This window comes from Conger conger, chromosome 14 (assembly GCF_963514075.1).
Source record: "Conger conger chromosome 14, fConCon1.1, whole genome shotgun sequence".
NCBI lineage: Eukaryota > Metazoa > Chordata > Actinopteri > Anguilliformes > Congridae > Conger > Conger conger.
The window spans coordinates 22,540,097-22,563,988 of NC_083773.1; the positions used below are offsets into that span (position 1 = coordinate 22,540,097).

General features: G+C 42.8%; 1 protein-coding gene across 5 annotated transcripts; it reads left to right on the top strand.

The window, feature by feature from the left end:
* The first annotated feature begins 898 nt into the window (after positions 1–898).
* LOC133109750 (DENN domain-containing protein 2D-like) lies at positions 899–23,706 on the top strand. Of its 5 annotated transcripts, none has more exons than XM_061219313.1 (16): positions 899–1,253; positions 5,028–5,104; positions 7,164–7,250; positions 11,873–11,941; positions 12,408–12,491; positions 14,044–14,231; positions 14,710–14,822; positions 15,956–16,025; positions 16,699–16,776; positions 19,834–19,974; positions 20,318–20,466; positions 20,651–20,822; positions 21,398–21,448; positions 21,742–21,823; positions 22,186–22,428; positions 23,269–23,706. In XM_061219313.1, exons 2-16 carry the CDS (start codon positions 5,038–5,040, stop codon positions 23,334–23,336), a joined length of 1,662 nt encoding a protein of 553 aa, XP_061075297.1. In that variant the 5' UTR covers positions 899–1,253; positions 5,028–5,037; the 3' UTR covers positions 23,337–23,706. The 5 variants fall into 5 exon arrangements, with proteins under 5 accessions (XP_061075297.1, XP_061075296.1, XP_061075295.1 ...); XM_061219312.1 differs by having other exon boundaries at positions 899–1,206; XM_061219315.1 differs by lacking the exon at positions 899–1,253 and adding an exon at positions 7,492–7,700 and having other exon boundaries at positions 4,418–5,104.
* Positions 23,707–23,892: the final 186 nt, after the last annotated feature.

Genomic DNA, 23,892 nt, shown 5'->3' on the forward strand with positions numbered 1-23,892 from the left:
CAGCTACAATTATATAGCTTAGAAATTGTGAAATAGAATAGAATTTATTATCTCACAGTGTCATATTAGTGTCATACATACTACTTAATGCCGTAAAGGTCTCATTCTGCTTCACATTATCACTGATACACCTACATTCAGGTCCCTAAACTTCTACCACAAAATGGAGAGGAACAGCTACTTCCGAGTCTGCTGAAATGTATTTATTTATTTATTACCATAAGTCATTATAGCTCATTCTGTTACAGAGGCTTAACAATAAATGTTTCATTTATATTCTTAAAAAACTATATAAGCAGTATGGGAACCCAGAAAGACAGATCAGAACAATCACTGAAAGTGACCCATAAATCAAATTATTACCCATAGTTTTCATCATACAAGATAATTTTTTTGGTCTGAGTATTATTTATATCTGAAGTGGTCTCGATCACAGACTTTGGTGACACCTGGCTCTCAGGGGAAGTTATTAAACTGTTACAGAGGCTTAACAATAAACGTTTCATTTATGTTCTTAAAAAACTATATAAGCAGTATGGGAGCCCAGAAAGACAGATCAGAACAATCACTGAAAGTGACCCATAAATCAAATTATTACCCATAGTTTCCAATATACAAGATTATTCTTTTGGTCTGAGTATTATTTATATCTGAAGTGGTGTCGATCACAGACACCTGGCTCTCAGGGGAAGTTATTAAATTGGATTAGTGTGCACTGCATGAGTGACATTCGATGAGACTGGCAGTTGAAAGCAGTAGACACCGATTGTTCTGGGTGAGGTGACCACTGTATGTGCAGCACTGCATCTTATGACTGTGTAGAGGCATGAAGTGGTGTGGTGAGGAGACATAACGGAAGTACGCTGTCAGTCAAGCAGGCTGCATGCCACTTGAAACCAGGAAAGGAGACATTCCTTCTTTCACACGCAGAGGTGTAACGTCCACTTCTGCTACCCTACTTTCACTTTCCAGTTCCTCAAACAAAAGACCTGAAGGTGTTCCTGACAGCAAGAGATGAGAGAAGAGGCACCTCGGAACAGAGCAGATTAAGGTGGTGGGGACTCTTAACAGAGCAGATTAAGGTTGTGGGGACCCTGAACAGAGCGGGGCTAAGGTTGTGGGAAATCGGAGCAGAACAATGTCCAGCATCTGGCCAGAGAACTCCTCTCAATGAAAATCTGTGACTGGGGGCATCAGGACAGGCAGGTGAGCTAACAAGAAAGGCTGTGTGAGATCATTTCTCCTTGATACAGGTATGTAGTTCCTACTACAAACTTTTACTGCAGATTTACTGCATATGATGATGATGATGATGATGATGGTGCTGCTGATGATGATAATGATTATTATTATTATTATTATTACGCTGAAGAATAGTCTATGACATTGACCAGAACTTTTTTTCAAAAACATACTTACTTTGAGATTGATCATGCTTTCAATGTTCACTGTTGGATCTAACACCGAGGACAAACTCATGGCGAGGTTGCGGGGTCAGACATGAAATCAGGATGTCACATAAAACACAAAATAATGTGCACACATTCCTTATTTCTGTAAACACATTGTGGCCCACATACTTGTGTTTATTAATTTATCATGGCAAACATTGTAGAGAGAGAAATCTGAAACTTTGCATTAACAATGTCATTAAGGGATCTGTTATAAAAGAACAAACCTCACTCGTTTTTCATATGGAATACAGTGCAGAAATGGTGGCATTTACTGCTTTACTGACTCTGCGGTCTCTTTCAGAGGAAGTAATACATTTAAGAATAGAAGGACAGTGTGTGCAGTCGTGAGTAAGCAACGTCAACATATCCCAGCTGCTGGTGTAACAGTGTGGGGCAGCAATGTTTTAATTAATTTTAACAATCATTCATTGCCCACACTTCTGAGCTTGTCAATGGTAACTTAATTTTCATACATTTCCTCAGTGGTTTTCAGTTTGAAGGTAACCCAACTGACGTTTCACCCAGGTTTGATTCCAGGGTAGGACACTGCCATTCTACCATTTAACATCATGTCCGTATATATCCAGCTGTGACAGTAAATGTAATATGTAAAAAATATAAAATTGCAAATAGCTGTGTAAGTCACTCCGGATAACAGTATCTGTTAAATGCTCGTAATGTAATGTAACGCTGAACTTTTGAGCCTGTAAATTGATCGACTGAAAAGTGAGATGTTTCTTCTGCTTTCTTAAACAGGAAAGCTCCCAGAAATTAAGTTGCTTGTTTCAGGACAGGGGTTAATTTCTGAAAACCTTCAATTCAGAAGGATACTTAAAAACTTCATCACCCAGGTTAAGAAGAAGAGAGCGAACATGACTCCTACTCTAACATTACATAGGCCCAGAGTTCCCACAGCAGTCCCTTTCTAAAAATAACCCATTAATAATTATTCTGAGTAGTTCTCCCCCGGAGAGGGTCATTTGGCTGAGTCAAGTCACAGGGTATCCCCGGACACATATACAAACACTCAACTAGGGGATTTTCCACTGTCAGAACTAAGCAGGAAATAAGGACATGGTATGACCCTCTGGTTTTGCTTGCTTTCTGTTTGGCAGAACTAAAATCATGTGATGTGGAATGGCAATAAAACACTCTGGCCCAATTTTAGTGCAATGGAACCATTCTCAATGGCTTTTACCTTATTTATTACATTACATACTATTTAACTGATGCTTTTATCCAAAGCGATTTACAGTCGATTAGACTAAGGAGAAATGTGGGGTTAAGGGCCTTGCTCAACAGCTGTGCAGATCTTATCATGGCTACACCCGGGAGTGAACTGCCAACCTTCCAGGTCCCAGTTATGTACCTTAACCACTAGGCTACAGGATTAAACCACCTCTGTAGTTACTACAAGACAAGTTAATACACTGACAACAAACAGCAGACTCCCAGAGATATGTGCAAATTTACCAACTGTCCAGTGAGCCACACATGTCCCAAAAACCACATTATAAAATGGATAATTTTCTACATTTCAAGCTGTCTATTCTCTCGGTGTTCTTAATTTTCTTGTCTTTCCCTGAGGAAAAGTGCTATTTTTTCTGTGATGGAAGGAATGGTCACTGCATAGATTACATACAGAGGGACAGGAGGCTGTTTGTCTCTTCAGTCCACACATATATCAGCCAACACAGAGAATATGCTTCCCCATGGCACAGTAGAGCTGCCTTATGTATAATGCTTTTTTATATTTAATATTTGTACTGCATAGAGGATCAACAAAATCCAGATCCTAGAGAGTGGATTGCTCTCTCAGCCCTTTGGAGACACAATGGCTCTACCTTGACAGGCTTGGGAACTTGGGAAGCAGGCAGTTGTTTTGGGGGAAAATTTAGTTGGACTTACTGCCCACTAAGTCCTGATTCTCTTGATGTGTCTACATATGTTTAGTGAGTCAATTTTAGACATTGGTGTCTGTAATATAAAATGTAAACTTCAGATTTGCATATGAATATTAATCTACAAATGTAAGAACTATTCATCAATTTATTTTATGATCTGATTTCAGGTGCATATTAAATCTATTTCCAAGTTGGAAAAAGATTTTTCAGCGCAATACATTTTCCACGACTACATATTGCACCAGGATAGATACTGTATCTATTTTACTGCTTTTATCAGGCAGTTGATGACTATTACAAGGTGATAATGGGAACCATTTTTAATGCTACATATTTTTTCACACAATTTAAATTCATGTGACCCTGGACTTGGCACAGTTTTGATGAAATACATAAATTAGCAGATTGAAAACAATGAAGCACCCCAGGTCATTTTAGTGGGATAATACCAGCTCAGAAATCTTCTCAAGCAATAGTCTATTCCAATTATTTTATTTTATTCTATTCCAAAGCAAGACAAGGCCGTGGACAGGAAGAAATAAAAAACATACAATCAACACAAGAATTTAGTGAGCATCGGTACCTAACAGGGTAAAAACCACACGTTTTGTGTGGAAGTAATTGCTCAAATTGATTTTTCATTGCTCTACTAATTAAATAAAGACCAACCCAGTTCCTGGAGATTCACCATCTTGTAGGCTTTTATTTCAACCATAATTTGGCACACCTACCTTGACTAATTAGCAACTCAACAAGATCACTCACTGTTGAATGAGGAGTGCTTTGTTAGGGTTGGAGTGAAATCCTACAGGATTGTTGATCTCCAGGAATCGGGTTGGTTACCACTGACATAGAGCATTGAGAACTAAATACTGGTTGGCTCACCTTTATACTTGATTGATAATTTCTTTCATGACAACTATATTTTAGACAGGCCTGAAATGCCCCCAGCGTAGCATACTCCCATATTGACAGGAGAAGGGGTTAAGCCTTGTGCCTGTTAAGCTAATATTAGGATAGAGTAAGATTCTGCATTTGTGACAGTATCTCACTCAAGCTGGAGTGATTGCAGTACTTCTGAGAAAGGAAATGTGGTTTCTCATGCCCATGACAAACTGTATGCCTGACTGCCTCATTTGCCTGATTGTAAAACACACATTTCCAGTTCACTGTTGTGGTCAGGGAATCACATGGTTACCTTGTGTTCAAAATAGCATTATCAGGACTGTAGATAAGCTTCAGGATCCAGCCAGCTGCATCCAAATGGAGGTTACATAGAAGTGTAATGCATGCTGGTACTGTGTAAACTAATGTCTCTTCCTGCAGTTACCTGACTACCCTACAACATTACAATATGACAGAGAGAACCAAACACACTCAGTTCAACAGCTGATGCAATTCAATGTACTGTAAATCAGACCTGGGTCAGATACATACTCAACAAGTGCAAACTCTGCCTCCTGATGTTCTTCTTTGGCTCGATTGCACCAGTCAATCGAGCAGAGAAAAGTATTTGAATCCAAAACAATTAGGTATTTGACCCCAGTCTGCTGTACATGCATCCGCCCCATGTTAATGTTGGTGGAAGGTGCAAGTCTTAATCTAGGTTCTGATGAGGGTACAGATGTGGTTTTAATATGTTTGTGGATTTAAGTTTTTTTTTTTCTAGAACACAGAATATGGCACATAAAAATCAGCAGAGCACACCCAGGAGAAGTACATGGAGCTTCTCTTCTTTACACATAAGTGAGTATTCCGTATTCTTGTGGAAATCAGGAACTGCACCGATGCACACCCTTGATGATTAATTATGAATAGAATGAGGATGCATGTCTACCTGTGGTGCGTTTCCCGATAACTGTCTCATAGCGCTTTATGAAGACACTCTAAGGTATACTTTACTGAAGTTGTTTACTTTTCTACGTGTGCTCCCCGAACTATCACCTAGGCGGTTGCTTAAGGGACAGCTTCTACGTGCGACGTTACTAGGCCCATCGACTCGCTCTAAGATCGATTATTATTTTTACATAAGATATGGCGGAAAGAAACAAAGAAATAAGCGGTACCACAGCTTCACAGCAAACGTGGCGTCGAATAAATTAACATCAAAGGCTTGCGGTCGTAACAGTGGTGGCCACTAGCGGCGTGAGCTGACAACATCGCTAAGGTATAGCTAAGAGTGGTCTAGACCAACCTTACGAAGGTACGACGTACAGAAGGTATACTTAGCTAAGAACGTTTCGGGAAACACGATGAAACGTTAAGGTAGAGCTTAAGATACAACTTACGAACGACGTAGCGTTAAGAACGCTTCGGGAAAGCACCCCTGACCTTTAGTCAGCAATGTTACAACATTTTTAAATTTTAATTATAACACACTCATACATTTATGCATTTCCATCTTTTTGCAATCTCCAACACTACATTTACATTTTCATTTTAGTCATATGGCAGACACTTTTAATCCAAAGTGACTTAAGTGCATAGGTTCTGCCACAAGTTAAAGCATCACATAGTAAAATAGTAAAATACACATGAAGGGCTGTCCTTATACAGTCATCATAAGAGCAAATTAATTATTAATTATTATTAATTATTATTATTATTATTATTATTATTTTTGGGTTAGACAAGAGGGATATCAGAAAGGGGGGGAATCAGGAGGGAAGACTAAGGTACAGTTTGAAATGGTGTGTTTTTAGTCTGCGTCGAAATAGGGGGAGGGATTCTGCTGTCCTGACAGTGGTAGGCAAGTCATTCCACCACTGAGGAGCCAGAACGGAAAACAGGCCTGAACGTGCAGCTTGACCACCAGGTGCTTGTTGTGAGGGAACCATAAGGCGACCAGAGCTGGCAGACCAGAGTGGTCTTGCTGGGGAGAAGGGAGTGATGAAGGATTGTATGTAAGGTGGGGCAGTCCCCTTAACAACCTGAAATGCCAGCACTAGGGCCTTGAAGTGGATGCGGGCGGCAATAGGAAGCCAGTGGAGGCCAATGAGGAGTGGGGTGACATGAGCCGACCTGGGCTGACTGCTGATCAGGCGGGCTGCAGCATTCTGGACCAGCTGGAGGGGCTTGATGGCACAAGCTGGGAGACCGGCTAAGAGGGAGTTTCAGTAATCCAGGCGGGAAATGACAAGCACCTGGACTAGGAGCTGGGTGGCTTTCTCCATCAGGAGATGACGGATACGACGTATGTCACCATATCACAGAACTAATCCCACTGGAACACATAACCAGCTGATCACATAGAGCACAGACAAGAACAAATTAATTAAACAAGAATTAGCTTTAGCGCTCATTCATCCTTTTCAGATATTAACCTTCCTCATTAAATATGATGAATTAGGAGCCTGGAGATTAGTAACATATTACCGATTACAGTGGTGGCACGGATGGTGCAGTGGGTAGCACTGCCGCCTCACAGCAAGGAGGTCCTGGGTTCGAATCCCCGTCGGCCGGGGCCTCTCTGTGCGGAGTTTGCATGTTCTCCCCGTGTCTGCGTGGGTTTCCACCCACAGTCCAAAGACATGCACGTTAGATTGATTGGAGAGTCTAAATTGCCCGTAGGTATGAGTGTGTGAGTGAATGGTGTGTGTGCCCTGCGATAGACTGGCGACCTGTCCAGGGTGCATTCCTGCCTTTCGCCCAATGTATGCTGGGATAGGCTCCAGCCCCCCTGCGACCCTGATCAGGATAAGCAGGTTCGGATAATGGATGGATGGATGGATATTACCGATTACACAAAAAACATTTTTTTTTTTTTACATGTCTGCATCACCATTTGTTTGTTTGTTTTGTTCAGGCAGAACTTCAGGTGAAGATGGAAAGCTTAGACCTGGACAAAGAAGGACCAAGTTATTCTCCTCAGTGAGAGCAGACTTCTGGAAAAGTAAGTTAGATCTGATCTTTGACTACAGTAACAGAAAGAGAGCATTTATTAATTTAAATTGTATTTAAATCTGGTTTTGTCAAAATACAACTGGCTGAAAGAATGGCCAGGACATCAAAAAGTCACCTCTATTGTCTTTGTCTCCATTGTCTCACCTCCATTGTCCTTCATTACTGTCACACTGTGCAATAAGCTCCAAGCATTCTATAGTAAGAGCAGAGATTCCATCCTACCATTACAGTGGCTACGTCCTCTAACATCCACGCACAAAATTTGAGGATTCTGGAATCAATTAAGGAAGATTAATTGGTTGGAATGAAAACCTACATACACACGGCCCTCCGTGGCAACGGATTTGAGACCACTGTGCTAAAGTCTTCATGTGGTACTCACTCCTGGTCCTGGAGGGCCACAGTGTGTGCCGCAACCAATTCAGACCCAAGAAACCAGGTGAGGTGAGTTAACTGAGTAATTCACTGCTTTACTTGATCAATTAAGGGCTGAGTAACAACAAAAACTAGCACACCATGTGGCTCTCCCTGACCAGAAGTGAGGACCACTACCCGACATAATATTAAGCACCCTTTGTGATATTTATTCTGCAAGCATACAATTAAAAACAGGTGAAATCCAACTTTGCTAACGCATAATCATGGATAAAAAAATACGTCACATAACAAATGTATCAGTCACGCAACTATGCTTGCGTGACTGACATATTTACAAAGGAGCTGTGCCGTCTTCTTTAGCGACGCGGACAGCAATGACTACCTGACACAGGTAGCAGGTCCGCCCCTCCTGGTGTACGCATGCTGATTAGTTTGGTTCGCTTGAGATTCAATGGACACTCAGCAGACAATATCCAGTATCCTATATTGCTGCTAGAGCACTTAACATTTCGAAAACGATAACGAAAGTTTCAGTGTTTTTTTCCTTGCTCCAAGAAGTAGCCTCCTGGTTTTCCGATGGTTTTCCCCCGCACATACGTGGAATAGGCTATGGAAAGTTCAGCTTTATGGTATTTCGTTTAGCGGTTTAAGGAAATCGAATTAATCCTCACACAGCGCGGTGACTCGGACTTGTAAACAGTGGATACAGTGAGATATGAACGAAGAGAAGACGAAAGGAGTTAGTGGACGACTAGGCAAATTGACCAACTTTCTGAAAGAGGCAACGAGGAGTAAGTGTCACTATTTTCTATTATATATAAACGTATGTTAGTTGGTTTATGTAGGCTACCATTTGCACCCATTCAAGATGCCAAAGTTTTTGTTCGAGGAACTAGAAATTTGCTGAAATTATATATGTTAAATAGTCAATATTATATTTTTTGTGCTTGTTACTTCAAATTAACGTTGGATAATTTTAAAATATACAACACGGCAGCATTTTTGTTGACTTGGCCAACTGCTAGTACACGTTTTAGTGTATTAATGTGTCCAGACTCGGTGCCTATGCTATTGGTTTACTGAAACCCCTTTACTGAATAACCCTTGCTGGTTATTAAATAATTTCAGTGTTGCTCTTAAATTGTAAACTGTGAAGCTCTGTTCTGAGGGACAATGCTTGAACATTTTCTAGTCTCATAAAAATTTGTATGGACTTGTATGTGGATATGGCATGAGACTAGAATGTCTGTTTCGTGTTTCTGGTCATTGACTCCAGATGAAAGGCACTGTTTGCGACCCCTTTGAGTCAGCCGTAACATTCCAAACGATATTTCTTGAGTCGTCATTAGGTTAAGGTTCTGTCCAGCATGTTAGATTGCTCAATAGGTTAAGGTGCGGACTAGGGTTGGTTTAGCATCTCGTCCGCGACCGGACAGTAACATCCTAATACATTTTAAGCGCTTTTGAGAACAAAGAGACGCTATCGTTTTACCCCAGAAAATGGGGTGGGGAAATGGATATTTTTGAAGGGAGGACCTAATAAATTGTATTACAGAAGCTATTTTGAACTGTGCAGTCCGCAGAACAACTGGATATATGTGTAACGCATTGAAAGGTAGATTTAACTCTGAAATCAGAATGCCATTTCTCCCACAGTTAACACATGGAAGAGCTTACCAGGGCTTTCCAAAGCAGTGCCTCCCTGAACAGTGCTTTGAGTGTTCAAGGTCAAGCTTGGCACAGAATGCTGGATGCTCTGTGTACAGCAGACATACATACGAATTGGGCAACGTGGCCAGTTTTCCTCGCTGTGTTCTTGTGCTATTCGTAATTCCTCTAAAAGGACTGTCAATAAAACACATTGTAAAACGGAATTTAGGAATGCAAACAGGGATATATATCTTAATAAATGAAATAAAAAGAAATGGTTAATGGGCATTTGGCAGTAGTTTCTGAGATTTTGACTACTCTGGTGTGAGATCACTGGCTTGGCTGCATCCTATATGACTTCAGTTTGTGGCAGCGGTGCAGACTAATTCCATGCAAACAATTTTTGTAAAGCATGCTTTCTTTTTTCTCTGCCTTGACTGGACAAGACTGAACATTACTGTACAGAACCCGGACAGCAGCAAATAGCTATGCCAATTACAGGCAGTTACTGTACTAACAAGGAGGAGCCTCTGGGAAGCAGAGACAGTGGGTAATAACGGAGCGCTGACGTTACTGGGTAGAACCTGTACAATTGACAGTTTAGGCAGACAGTTTGAAGAGTACATTTTTGTAAAGAAAGAAAAAAATAAAAATTTAAGTCCATGTTCTAGAACTCCATTACCAGTGTTCTTGAGTTCCAGTTGTCAGTAGTGACATGGCCATTAGAATGTTCAGTTAAGGACAGTCTAATCCCATATTTGCGAACCTACACATTAAAGTGTTAGCATGGCCTTTTTTTTGCCCAAGGAACTGAATGAAAGTGCATTTTTGCATCTGTACAGTGTCATCGGCCAGTGAGTGTATAATTAGAATGAAAATAAGAGCCCCCGCAAGATGATGCATGGTCTGTCTCATGCTTATGTCATTCTCATAAACCTTCTGTTATGCTGCAGAAATGTAGGTGTAAAACTGAGAGGACATCATTTCTTGGATGTGTGGGTGGTGAACAATAGGGGCCAAAGTGTGGCTGATCCAGCCAGAATAGCAGCAGCATGTATGTAATGGGATGGTGGATGAAAACCCAGTCTAGTGAGAGACTGTTCAGTGGGGCTGATTTAATGGCTGATTGCTGGTCAGTGTGTTTGGCCCAAAATAACGACAGCATGTAGAAATAAAGCAGTTAACTGGAATACATGTCCCATTCAGTTGCTTGTCTCCGTGTTCATACCATAACTGATTTTCCAGGTCTGTGGGTTATGCTGAGTTAGTGAGCTTTTGCAACTGTGAGCTTTTGCGACTTTAGCCCAGGGATGTTTCTCTGGTGTGTTCCCTGAAAGGAATGTGTTCCATGCCCATGGCTGAACCTAGGAAATGTACGCCTATGTTAAATACACAGAGCAGGGTAATGTAATGTTCAGCACAGTATTTAAACCACAAATTAAATCACTGTGCTTATTTTGTTATAGAGATTAGCCTGTCTGCTACATAACTTAATCTCTCTTAGTTTACAGATAGACTAGAAAATCAAGTTTGCATCTTGTTTGCATTCATTGGTCTTCCAATGAATTGGTAATGAATGTAGTGTAGTTATTCTGAAATGCAGCACAACCAGACTTCAAAGTATATATGTTATATTGCCACAGTACAGGGAAACCTTTTAAAAATGTAACCTTTTACTCTCTTCACTCGTTTTCTTCATGAGTGGAATATTTTCACTTATATCGGCACTCTTATATGCAAAACTCAAATTGTAGTCCACTCCACCCAGGAATCTTTTGAAAATGTTGATTTAAGAAAAAAGTTTGAAGTTTAAAAATGGTACAAGGAAAGTTCAAAGGTGTGCACATTCAAATAGATTTTCACACCAAGCATTTGTCAGTATGGACCAGCTGACTGCTCAAGGAAAAAAAACAGGCCAATCTGGTGTTACCAGCTGTGCGACACAAACACTGCAGTCATGTGGAGGGGGGCCTGTCACTGAGCTGGGTGTGTCTTTCTCTATTCAGACCTACACGGAGTTCCGCACACCGGGAGACAAGCGAAGGTCTGACATTGACGATGATTGGTGGGATGCCACAGAATGGTTACATCGCACAGTGTATCAGCCAATGAAAAACCCTGTTTAGCAACTTTGAGAAGCTCCTTGTCTCTGAAAAGAACAACCTGAGCGCTTTTTCCATGTAGCACTGGACGGAAATAACCTACTCCGGAAGTCTGTAAAATGGAATGTGAAATGCTTCAAATATAAAATTCACCCATTTATTCAAACTAAAAGAACAACCATCATAAAAAAGAGACCAATAAGGCATCTTTTAGGTGATGCTGTGTTTGAAATCACTAATGATAATGGCATTACTGTGTCTGCTTGTATACCAAATCATTATGTGAAGTGGATGACCCATGTCATACATGCTTGCTGGAGAGGATTGGAGAGTGTGTGAATAGATAGTGTAGTAAGAACGTGCACAGGTGTGAACTGGGCTGCTCGACTGGCACGGTCAGGATTTTACTAATTTGAGGTCATGGCCCTGGGCCTGTTCTAGTGCTGACCCCTTTGCGCTGTGTTTCCTCTACCTTGGCCAGGTGAGAAGGTGCCAGAGGCCATCGCAGATGCCAACGGCAAGGCGAGGCCTCCAGCAGGCCAGGAACATGGTGAGTTTTTCTGAGGAATCTTTCACTGATCCTCCTCCCTGTCACCTGAGCCTCCTTTCCTCCAGGCTCTGTCAGCTCTGTTGCTGTGGCTTCAGTTCCTTTGCTCTCTTCTCCCTGGTTCTTAGTCCCACTCCTCTCCAGAGCCAGTGCAATCCTACTAACCCACAGGAAAGATGGCTGAGCTTAGAGGTGCGTTTCACTCTTTCCTCTGTTTTCACGCCTAAGTCATGCTCTCTCATTTATTCATTCTCCCTCTCTCTTTTCCTTCTGTTACCCCTGCATGAAATCCACACATCCACACATACCTCCTCCTCACACTGTTCATAATACATCCTGTTTCCTCCCTTCTCATTCCCTCTTCATCACTCCATCCCCTGTCTCTCCATCGGTGTGCCTTTTCTCCCCTAACTCTCTCCATTGTTCCAACCCTCTTGTTCACTCATCACCCCCTCTCTCAAACCTTTAGGCACCATCGGGGATGAGGAAGTTGACCACGGTCGGATGAATACCCTGAGCAGCATGTGGAACAATTTTCAGGAGAAACTCTCCAGTGAGTTTGCAGTTTCCCTCAATCCATGTTGCACAGTGGTTTTACTTAAACCACTGAATGCTGATTCTTTGTAGGCTTTATAATCACAGCTAACCTAGCTAAATTAAAACAATTGTGAATTTGGTACTGCTGCATTTCAGCAGTTGATGTGTAATCTGTCTACATCAAAAAAGTCAGTCCCCTGTAATCCTCACCTGACCTTGGCTTATGTAAATGTCACCATTAAATGAACATGAATTATTACTGCTTCTCATGATGTGCTAGTAAAATAGTCATATGTATTCCTTGGTATGATCTCTCATTCTAAGGGATATGCATTGCAATGCAATAATATTCCTTAAATATGTACCAAAGAAGTGGCAATAGCAGCCAAAAAAACAACTAGAATTACAGTATAGGCATCAAGTGGATAAGCAGTTTAAAAAAAAAACATGCAATGCTAAAACATGGCCAGGAATTTAATGAATGGTATTATCATGACTCAGCTGCAGTGCATTGCCCAGAGAATGAACTCATGTAGATGGGTGAGTATGATATGCATCTGGTCTGTGCGATGAGTGTATGGGATGGGAGTTCCCCCATTTGTGTGCGCCTCGTTCACTCGCCTGTGTTGATGCCGCACCTGTACTACGGAGCTTGATCAGCCTGTTCTGAGTGAGTAAGTGAATTTTGGTCAGGTAGCTCACCCTGTCACTCACATTGCCACCACAGCAGAACATATCTGAACATCATTGGTCAACTGCCCCAAGTTAAATGAGCTCATCGCTGTAAACTCAACATTTATATCATGCCATAAACGTGGCCCACAATCAAACCACTTTAGAAACAGGATGTTGTAGGATTGTAATTGTTTCTGACTGTGGGAGAACTAATTCGATTGTAGGCACAGGGGAGAAGCAGTTGGTACTTCCTGTACATGTACTGTATTCTGTATGTATACGTGGGGTTTATACAGGAACTCTAGCACTAAGCTCTGAAGGCTGAGACTGGTACCAGTAGAGCCTACACCAGTCGGCTCAGTGTTTAACAGAGAGGCCTGTGCAGTCTCAGCCAGTCTGTAATCCTCCGGGAACCTTTTAGGGATGTCTGCATATCACTGTGGCTCTGTGCTTTGAGACTGAGTGTGTCTATGTGTAAAGATTGTGTGTCCATCCGTCCCTGTGCAGAGGCAGTCTGTCTGTGGAGCTCGACTCACCTCAGCAGCTATGTGGAGTAACTTGCCAGGTCAGGTAGTAGAGGCAGACACTGCGGGGGTTTTCAAGACCATGATTGATATGGTGCTGGATACCATCTAGTTTGTAGGTAAACGGTACCCTTTAGAGCAGGGATACTCAAATCAGGGTTCTCATGGGCTGGGAACTGCCCTCCTTTTACCTGGGAAGCCAGTCTGGACTATCCGTGGCAGTAATGGTTGCCTAGGAGAAAATTAGAGCTGGATTTGGATTTGAGCGCCAGATATGATGACCCCTGCTTTAGAGGTGGGGTAATGGCAGGCATGGTTGGGCTGAATGTCCTGTTCTCCTCATGATCTTACGTAATGTTCTATCTGCAGGAGGTGCTAAGGACCCCACCCCGTCCCAGCATGCGGCCCCAGCCCCTGCTGCGTCCCCGGCCGGGACCTGTGGGCAGGAGCCATGCCATGCCAGCGAGCAGTTCTTCTTTGAGTACCTGGTGGTGGTCAGCCTCAAGAGGAAGGCCGAAGGGGGCTATGAGCCTCAGATCACATACCAGTTCCCCAAGGTCAGTCCACACCAATGTCCCTGTCTGAGGGACAGGACAGGAAGGGGTCAAAGAGCGTGACCACAGCCCTGCGTCTGCCCACCTTGTATTGCAGACTCACACTTGTGGTCTTCTGTAATTACAGTGCAATTTGCTCCTTATCTAAAAATGATCTCAATTTGGAATGCCAAATCATATTTACTACCCATCACATTGCTGCAATATATGGGCAAAGTGCAGCATTCTCTGACTGGCATGCTCTGTACATGTCTGGTGAATGGGGACCATTAGTGCTTGTGTTACACCTTTGATCACCTTCTCACAGGTCATTGGATTGGGTGTTAGTGAGGCTTTGGCAGTGCAGAGGGTAGGCGGAGTTTGAGAGTGACTGACATGGCTATTGGGATGGGGTTGGATGGGAGGGGCAACTGGGTGGGGATGCTGATGGGAATGGCAGTGGGGGGTGTGGCTTTGAGATGACTGGCGGTTTTCTCTTCAGCATGATGGGAGGGTGAAATTCCAGAAGCAGGAAGAAGAGACGACCTTAAAAGCCATCACTCTGTTCTGCTTCCCCGAGGGGATCAACTGGACCCCCATGACAGACTACCGCAGGTAACGCAGAGAGCTGCATTTACTCCAATCCAATTTATTACCCGCTTTAACAGGAAAGCAAGGGGAGCTTTTAATCCAAAGTGTAGGTATGGTGTATTAGACTTGGTACAATCAAGCTGTACTTCAGCTTAACTTGTGCTGGACATGCAGTTTTGCTTGAGCTAAAAAATGCTGTGCATAGTTTTGTGTTGTTGAACAGGAAGTCCTTTCTGGAACCAGGAAGTAGACTAATTTATGATTGTTTTGCTCACTCTCACACTCTCTCTTACATCTCTTCCCCATTCACACACACTCTGTCATACAGTGTCGCCAAGCCTTCACATCATGACTACTGTGGCAATGTAGGTTTAAATAATATGAATACAGAGATGATATTGTGAGTTTTTGTACTGGGGATTGTGCAGATGGTGTCTGGGTGGTTCCATAAATGTCTTGTAACAAGCATCTCGGAGCCAATCGGACAGGGGCTAATGCAACTCAATGCAAATGTACCTTTTTGGACTATTGAAGGGCAACTAAAGCAAGTGTTCTTTGAACATTTTGTGGGAACCGTAGATGTGTTCCAGACAGCTGTGTTAATTAAGCCTTCCTGTCACTTTCTTGCATACATCCGGTCCATCTCTTCAGTATTACAGATTTACGAACAGTACAATAAGCTTATCGTGCTTCTGTGAATGAGACATGCACTCATACTTTAGCTTTCCTGCAAGTGTGTTTCTTTATGATCTCCTTCTAAAAATTTTTTTAACAAAGGCTTTTATGTGCAGAACTCTGACCCAAAAACCAAGGAAAGCATTGCAGGGGATCAGATTGTTCAGAAGCTTTTCCTGTGTTGTGACCTAGCCCCTGAACACGTGATCCAAACCGCATCATTTACATGGGTGTTTCCTGGGGGTTTTTGGTTTCTGACCTGTATTTGAGACATGCACACACACACACAGTGTGGTCATTCTGAAATAATGTATAACTGTAATGTAAGAGCAAGACAATGCCCAGCTTTAGACACACAGGCGTTGTTAGGTATCATTGGAGGAGGCTGTGCTTTCTGAAAGTTGCATTCCCCTCCTTCTTCCTGCTCCTCAGCTTCTGTTTGTCCCTGTAGTTGGTAATGGTTTCTGCATCCTCTCCTGCAGTGAGACCTTCTCTTTCGTTTTGACGGAGGTCGATGGCAGCAGGAGAAATGGCTACTGCAGGAGGCTGCTGGTAATCCTATACAGTCCTGAACTTTACTGAAATTGAGGTCATAATAAAGGAAAATAAATTTTATTTCAAAAAATGGTTTGCAGCAAGGCAGTCAGAACAGGTCTCAATTTCAGAAACCGAATATGAAAATAATTAACTGTATTTTAACTAAGCATTGAGGGAAGCTGATCAATGTTGAATCGTTATTAATGCTGTGGTAGTCATAATGGTGATGCTGTATTTTATCCTCATCCACAAAACACAAGCAGAGGGCTAGAAAATAGTTAAAGGTACAAAAGGTAATTTGGGACTTGAGAGGAATCGCAGCAACAAACGCCCTCAAACCACAACATTGTTTATCCCTCCCCCTTCTCTGTGAATTATTGTACAACTGTTTTGGTTGTTAATTATCGTACTGTTTTGGTACAAAATGACGGTCCATCAACAGTATATTTTGAAACCCTGAATTTAAGGACACAGGTAAGCCTTTTTCAGTGATGGGAAGGGATTTACAATGGTCTTGTAACCTATTAAAAGAAAAATCTTACCTATTGTACCTTTAATAGTAATTTTACTTTGCATTTCTGGGTAGGGCAGGTAAGGAGATATTTGAGGATAGAAGCAGTTGATTGATAGGATGTACACGTGTTGTAATACGTAATACGTTGTGTGGATACGTTGTCCCTTCCTCCAGCCCCACGGCAAGGGAGCACGCCCCCCGGAGGCCTACTGCATCATCAGCCGAGTGGCCTGCTTCGGCCTCTTCTCAAAGGTACTGGAATAAAGCCCGCCCATTCAATTGGTGTTTTTTTTTTTTACTGGATGACAGGAGTTATTCTTTTCTATACACATTCTTTTCTATTGCATTTACTTTAAATGGGAGATTTAACATTTGACCAATTTATCATTTACCTCACCATTTACTCTCCTTTACAATGGTGTAATGCAGTGGTGTAATTTGTATGGCAGGGCATTCTTGCAAATGGTAGCGTAGTACATTTACTCCAAATACTTGCCATTGTGCTTGTGTGTAAGGTAGGGTGCATGGATCTTCTATGTAAACTTCATTCTGAGCTACAAGCACCATTCTTCATGAATAGTCATATTTCAGAACCTGCAGGGCCTTGCCGTCTGAATCATGGGGAAATACTGGGAGCTTTTAAAAACAGAACTAACACTAATGGGTAATATTTAGCAGATATTTACTATTAAGAGGGGCCAGACGGCACAAAGTGGCAGAATGGAGGGGTCTTGTTGGTGTATAGGTCTTGATAAGGGATTGAATATATACAGGGGCTGATCCCTTAACTGCCTGGTATGCGAGCACCAAAGTTTTAAATTTGGCGGGGCTCTGGTTGGAGCGGTCCATGAGCTCAGGGCGGGGGTCTGGTTGGAGTGGTCCATGAGCTCAGGGCGGGGGTCTGGTTGGAGCAGTCCATGAGCTCAAGGCGGGGGTCTGGTTGGAGCAGTCCATGAGCTCAAGGCGGGGGTCTGGTTGGAGCGGTCCATGAGCTCAGAGCGGGGGGTCTGGTCGGAGCGGTCCATGAGCTCAGAGTGGGGGTCTGGTTCGAGCGGTCCTTGAGCTCAGAGCGGGGGGTCTGGTTGGAGCAGTCCATGAGCTCAGAGTGGGGGTCTGGTTGGAGTGGTCCATGAGCTCGGGGGAGAGGGGCAGGTTCCCCAGGAAAGAAGAAGGATGAAATGAAGAAGAAGAAGAAATGAAGAAGGATGTTAGGCATTAGAAAATTAATCCGGACAACTGTTCTCACGCACAGAACTAGTATCCTGACCTGCCAACCATGCCCAAAATGCCAGTACCACACAAACCTCCCCGGTGACTATGGTTGTAACCAATTACAATATTGTATACACAATATCTAATTACAAAATTGTATCATTGAGGATGGGTTATGAGTGAAATATTTGCTGCTTTATGTAGAGTGGTGCATTGGAACTGTGTAGCCTTGGCCAAATCTTCTCATTTCAAATTGAGCTTCCTCAATTTGAGGGGCCAGGGTATTCTGTGCTCTATTCTGAAGAAGAGGCCGGTTTTCTTCAGACAAACGTGGGTGGAAGTTTCCTTTGGGCACACTCGGCATATGGCACTGCTGAGTCTGCTGAGAAACGGGAGCTGATGGTTTAAAAAAACAACACTGAGCTGACCTTTAACTCATTAGACTGATGACTTGGTGAACCCGTTTTACTGGAATGTGTGCTCTCATTTCCCTGGGTTTTCCAGTGAGAGCTCATCTCAGGGGAGAATTTCAGCCAATCAAGCATGTCATTCATATCTGTGCATGTAGTCCGTGTCGACTGATATGGCTTGGTTTTGGCTGAACCTTCCAGTATTGTTACCTTGACATTAGGAAGTGACATGATTAAGTGCTACTTCCATGGAAACAAAATCAAGGCAAAAGTGAAAGCTAGGCAGGTTTATGCCACATCATAGAGAACATTTAATCTTTTACTTTGCTTGGAGGGAGGCTACTATATTTGAAATACAATCAATGTTAAATAAATTAAAAAACATAATATCTGCATTTGTGAAATATTATTACAGCATTATTAATCATAGTTGTGTGATTAACAGTATATTCTGTTCTAACATCTATGGGTTTTAGTGTCACAGCTCAGCATGCTTTACGCACCAACAGTACATAAACGGTTGTCTCTCATAGTTGACTGGAGTATCTGTTTTCTCCACTGAACCCACAGTTGGCTTTCCTGGTGTGCGACAGTTCAGTCTCTGTCTGTTTCTCCTGGTGATCACTAACCGGCCTCCCCAAGCATTAACAGTCTTGGAGAGAGATTCACAGCTCTTCCCTGAACACTCACTACTCCATTGCTGAAGAATAACACTATATTTGTTGGAGGCAAACCTGTTTGGCAGAGCTTTAAGTGTAATAACTTCCTGATTACCACACACCACGTGCAGAATGATGTCATTTGGAGGGAGTGGGAGGGGGCTCCACTCATGTTTCAACTAATGAACTAACACCACTGTCATGATGGATTTACCATGAATAACAAATGATAGAATAACTGGTGGTTGAGTGGTTTCTGCATACATTGTTAAGCAGTTTGCTTCTGGTATTAAGGAAGCATTTTCATACTGACAGCTTTGTGTAGTGAATGTGCTTAGTGTTTGAAATGGACAGGATGGTTGCTGTCTATCCAATTCCAGGCTGTAATTATGACTGTATCGATTGCACTGCTGTGTGAGAAACCATATAGGTGGTGTCATTACATGCTCGGATATTCAGTGGCTTGTCTTTGACCCTCAGGGCTGCCCTGATGACAACAGAAAATGGTATGCTAATTGAGATGAAGGAATCTGTCTAGTTCATGGCTATTGAACTTTACTTCAAACAACCTGTAAACAAGACTAACATTTTGACAACCGCCATGTCTTCATCAAAGTCAAACAGGAGGCAATGGCAACTCCCGCTTAAATGGCCAATAGTATCAGGTGCCCAGCTCCCACTGGGTGGATTACACAATGTGCATTAGTTATAATGTGCTAAATTAGCCATGTTGGCAAACTACAACCACAGGCTACCCACAAAACAATATACAGATAAACAATAGAAGCCATGTAGAAATAGAATAGAAACCTAACACATGCAGGGGGTGGATGGTTCACACAATGACTGTTATAAAAAGCAAGATCTCCATCCAAGCCAAAGGGTGTTCAACATGTCTATTGCTTCTCTGTGAGAACCCCTTGAAGGGTTATGTTAATAGGTTGGTTAAAAAACCCCCCAAAAAAACACCAAATCATCACAGAATGACACATCTGTGAATCTGTTAAAGATAATATATTCCGTTGCAGATCTTCGACGAAGTGGAAAAGCGGCGACAAATCGCCATGGCGATGATATACCCTTTCATGCAGAGCCTGCGTGAGGCACCCTTCCCCGCTCCAGGTGACACGGTCAAGATCAAGAGCTTCATCCCCGAGTCCGGCACGGAGGTGAGGTCAGAGATACAGCACACACGCTCTCTCTGACGCAAACGAGCGTATTGCTGTCCAAGTCCAAACGGCTCAAAAAAGTCCTAAATGCACATTTTCTTCATAGAGATTGTGTGGATTTATTTGGGGAATGTGTATAGCAAGGGAAATGTCATTTTCCACAATATGGGTCCTTTAATTGAAAGGGATTGAGCATTACTATCTATTCCTTCTCATGCATCTTAAAATCACATTGGCCAATCTGAACTTGAGCATACATGAGCAGTCTCCATTAACCCCACGTGTGCTGGGGTGGTGGGCGGATGTTGGTGAGGTTCTGACCCGGCTCCCCTTCCGGATTCAGATCATCAGCCTGACCCGGCCTCTGGACTCGTGGCTGGAGCACGTGAACTTCCACACGCTGTTCCACTGCCTGAGTGACGCGGAGGTGCTGCAGGTGTTCGCTGCCACCGTCCTGGAGAGACGCATCATTTTCGTCGCTGAAGAGCTCAGGTATCCCTAACAACATGCCCACGCATCAGTCCTGATCCTGCCCCCATTTTCTGTTCAATTCCTTCAGCACATACAAATATAATATGATGGCAACCAATAAAAATAACCGCTCTAGTGCTAATACTATTTAAGAGTAATAATACAGTCGTTTTGGAATTGAGTGTACACTTTCTTGGACCCCCAGCACCCTGTCTCAGGTGATTCATGCAGTGACCGCCCTCCTCTACCCCTTCACCTGGCAACACACCTTCATCTCCATCGTTCCAGAGATCCTGATTGATGTCGTCATGGCTCCCACTCCCTATTTGCTGGGGGTGCAGAAGCACATGCTGGACTGTGTCACGGACCACACTGATGTACGTGTGTTTATTAAACCTGTCTACTTCAGTGAGTGAAGATTAGTCATTAGAGGGTCAGTTTCTGATTACAGTGCTAATACCCTGTTGAGGAACTCCAGGTTAGACGGAACTGATGTATGATGTAATCCGATGGTTCTCCAGAATACCTGCCCATGCACAGCTCTGCTTTGTCAGTGCATGTAATGAAGACCTTGCAATCTCTCAAAATGGAACATGAGTATTTGTGTAAGTTTACCTTTGTCATGGAGACCATAGTTGTAGGCTTCTGTTTCAAAAAGTCATTTTCTGGGCCGCTTTATTTTATATTTAAGTTTTATTTTATTTTTTATGGCCATTCCAACTCCAGGGCCCTGTTTCATGAAGCAGGGTTACAGAGTTGGCTTCATAACTGCAGTGAGTAAAACCCGGAACGCTCCCAAATCTGGAACATGGACTGAAGTAAAAAGAGGTGTTCCGGGTTTCACTCACTGTCCAGCTAACTCTGTAGTCCTGCTTTGTAAAACACCCCTCGGAACTGTGTAGAATTCAGTGGGAGTGCATTAGTCCTCATGCTCTCCCCTTCTCCCCATTAGCTGCTCATTGTGGATTTAACAGAAGGAGCTGAGAACACCTTCATTACCAGTGTAAGTGCCATCACACCTTTATGTCACTATACATTATTGCAAATCTTTGAATAAAAGTAAAATTCTCAATTATGAAGGAAACCAAGAAGTGTAGAGGTATCGGTACACCTTCCTCTTAAATTAAAATAGGATTTTTCAGATTGTCTGCGTCTATTTTCCATACCCAATACCATTATGTAACAGGGTTGTATTTCGCAGAACAGGAGATGGCAGGAATTGGCCTCAATACGGGGGGCCAATTGGGGGTCATTTGAGAATGTAATAACCATTTTTTATACCTTTCTATTATACAGATGGGGGATGAGAATACCATCCTGCCGCGGAAACTAGAAGAAGAAATCCTGCTGGCTTTAAGTGCTAGGAAAGAGAATTCAAGTGAGTAGATTTTTTGTGGCAGCATTTGCCACAGTAAGGTGTGTTTGTGCCTTAGGTTTTCCCATGACCCTCACCTGTGCAATCCTCATAGGTGACCAATGAAATATGCAAAATAAGACACAATGAAATGAAAGTGAATCTTTGCTCTGGAGCAAAAAGAAGCAAAATCAATGTTTGCAGCCTGCTTTTATAATTCATGGTGTATGTGTGCACAGATGTTCATAGGGGCATTTTATCATGGGTGGTTGGAAAAATCTAGGCCAGTTCAAAGAGCAGCCAAGGATTTTGCTCCATACTGGACGGGGGTTCCTGCAGTTGGGACTCCTGCTTTAGTGACTAAACCCCTCCTGTGATTTGCTCAGCTCCAGAGGAGCTGAAGAAGGTGGTGTCCGAAGCGTTCCTGCCCTTCTTCATCAAGACGGTGGGCCACTTCACCTCCCACATGAAGCGCGAGCGCCGTGGCCAGCAAGGCGTCTTTCAGAAGAAGAGCTTCTCCAAGGCCGTGGAGCCGAAAGCCACCCGCCAGTTTGTCAAGAAGTTCATGCAGACGCAGATGTTCGATCTCTTCATCCAGGAATTGGAGCAGCAGCCGGTCTTGAAGGAAGGTCAGAGTTCAGCCTGGATGCTCTGGCTGAAGGCAGCAATGTCCTTTACCACTTTACGCTAACATTTCATCCAAGGAGCACATGCATTTATAAGAAAAAATTAGGAATACAGTAATGCGGGGGTGTCTAACTGCATTCCTGGAGGGCCACAGTTTCTGGTGTGTTTCAGTACGAGTGATTCATTTAAGTCTTTAAGTCTGATTAGTTAAGGAGTCCATACACCTTGTTCTCAAGACCTTAAGATTGAAAGGAATCCACCAATACCTGAAGTCACTGTGGCCCTCCAGGACTGGAGTTTTAACACCCCTGCATGAATGTAATCCAATTAGATGTGCTCCAAAATTATGAGTTCACACAGACGTTTTCAGGAAATGGAAGCACTGTAGAGCCCTGTCCTTGCACGTGGGCCTTTTCTCGTATCCAATTCCTGTGTTCCTCTCACTTCCTGCTTCTCCTTCTCTGTCTCCATCTGACTGTTCAGGACTAATTCTCATATTTGGCATGACTGGCGTGATGTGTGTTGACAGTGCAGACTAACCAGACAGCATTTTTAAGCAGTTAAAAGGCATCCACCCTAGGGTACTGCTGTAAAAATAGAAATCATGATCCTCCTTTTTAAACAACCAGATTCTTCCCCAGCCTTTCCGTATAGGTAAGGGGTTAATTTGTAAGGTAAACTTTGACGTAGCTTTCACTCATCTTATTTGGTGCTTTTCTAATATGAGGCCTAAAAATCTCTATTCAGGTAAAACAATGGATCCTACTACAGACAGTCTGATTTGCATAACCCCTGGCTGTTCATTAATTAGCCTGGTGCATTGTCTTTTTGTTCCTGTTTAGGGGTTTTCCAGAAGAAGATTGCTGAGTATCAGGAAAAGAGAAAGGCAGAAAAGGCAAAGAAACCCTAAAATGGATTGGGTTAATGGGGGTGAGGAACTAGGCCAATGCTGTAGATAGGGCTGCTTTTGTAAATATGCTGCTTTCAAGAGTAAATGTATTTTTTAATGCAATTTTTGTATATCTACATTTGGGGGGGTTAAGTTGTGACTGGTCCATGCTGCTATTAGTTTGTAGTTTTAAATCATTGGGCTGGAGAGGTATGTTTTGAAGTGGATATTTTGTCCCCATGGTTGGGCCCTCAAGCATTTGGTAGCTGACATGGGCAATGTACCTGTACTTACCTCTTCCATACTGTGTCTGAGCCTCCTTTTTACTGTATCTCCCCACATGATGGAGGAGAAAGGGGTAAATAAAGAGTTATTTGAATGATCATTTCAACATGTGTGTCAGATGTGCCATCGTCATCTGGAAATGGCATCGCAGGAATGTTGGAATGCTGCAGTTAACTGTGCCTATGAATCTATCCATCTATCTATCCACACACACACACACACACACACACACACACACACACACAAACAGGATCTTCACTTGCTCTTACTGCTTAAAGGATCCATTCATTTG

What these genes read in the sequence shown, in the direction of transcription:
- LOC133109750 (XM_061219311.1), top strand. Translation starts at nt 4,996, where the DNA reads ATGTTTGTGGATTTAAGTTTTTTTTTTTCTAGAACACAGAATATGGCA. An exon ending in GTGTCACGGACCACACTGAT is followed by an intron (nt 20,823 to 21,397) that starts GTACGTGTGTTT and finishes TCTCCCCATTAG; the next exon opens with CTGCTCATTGTGGATTTAAC. An exon ending in AGAACACCTTCATTACCAGT is followed by an intron (nt 21,449 to 21,741) that starts GTAAGTGCCATC and finishes TCTATTATACAG; the next exon opens with ATGGGGGATGAGAATACCAT.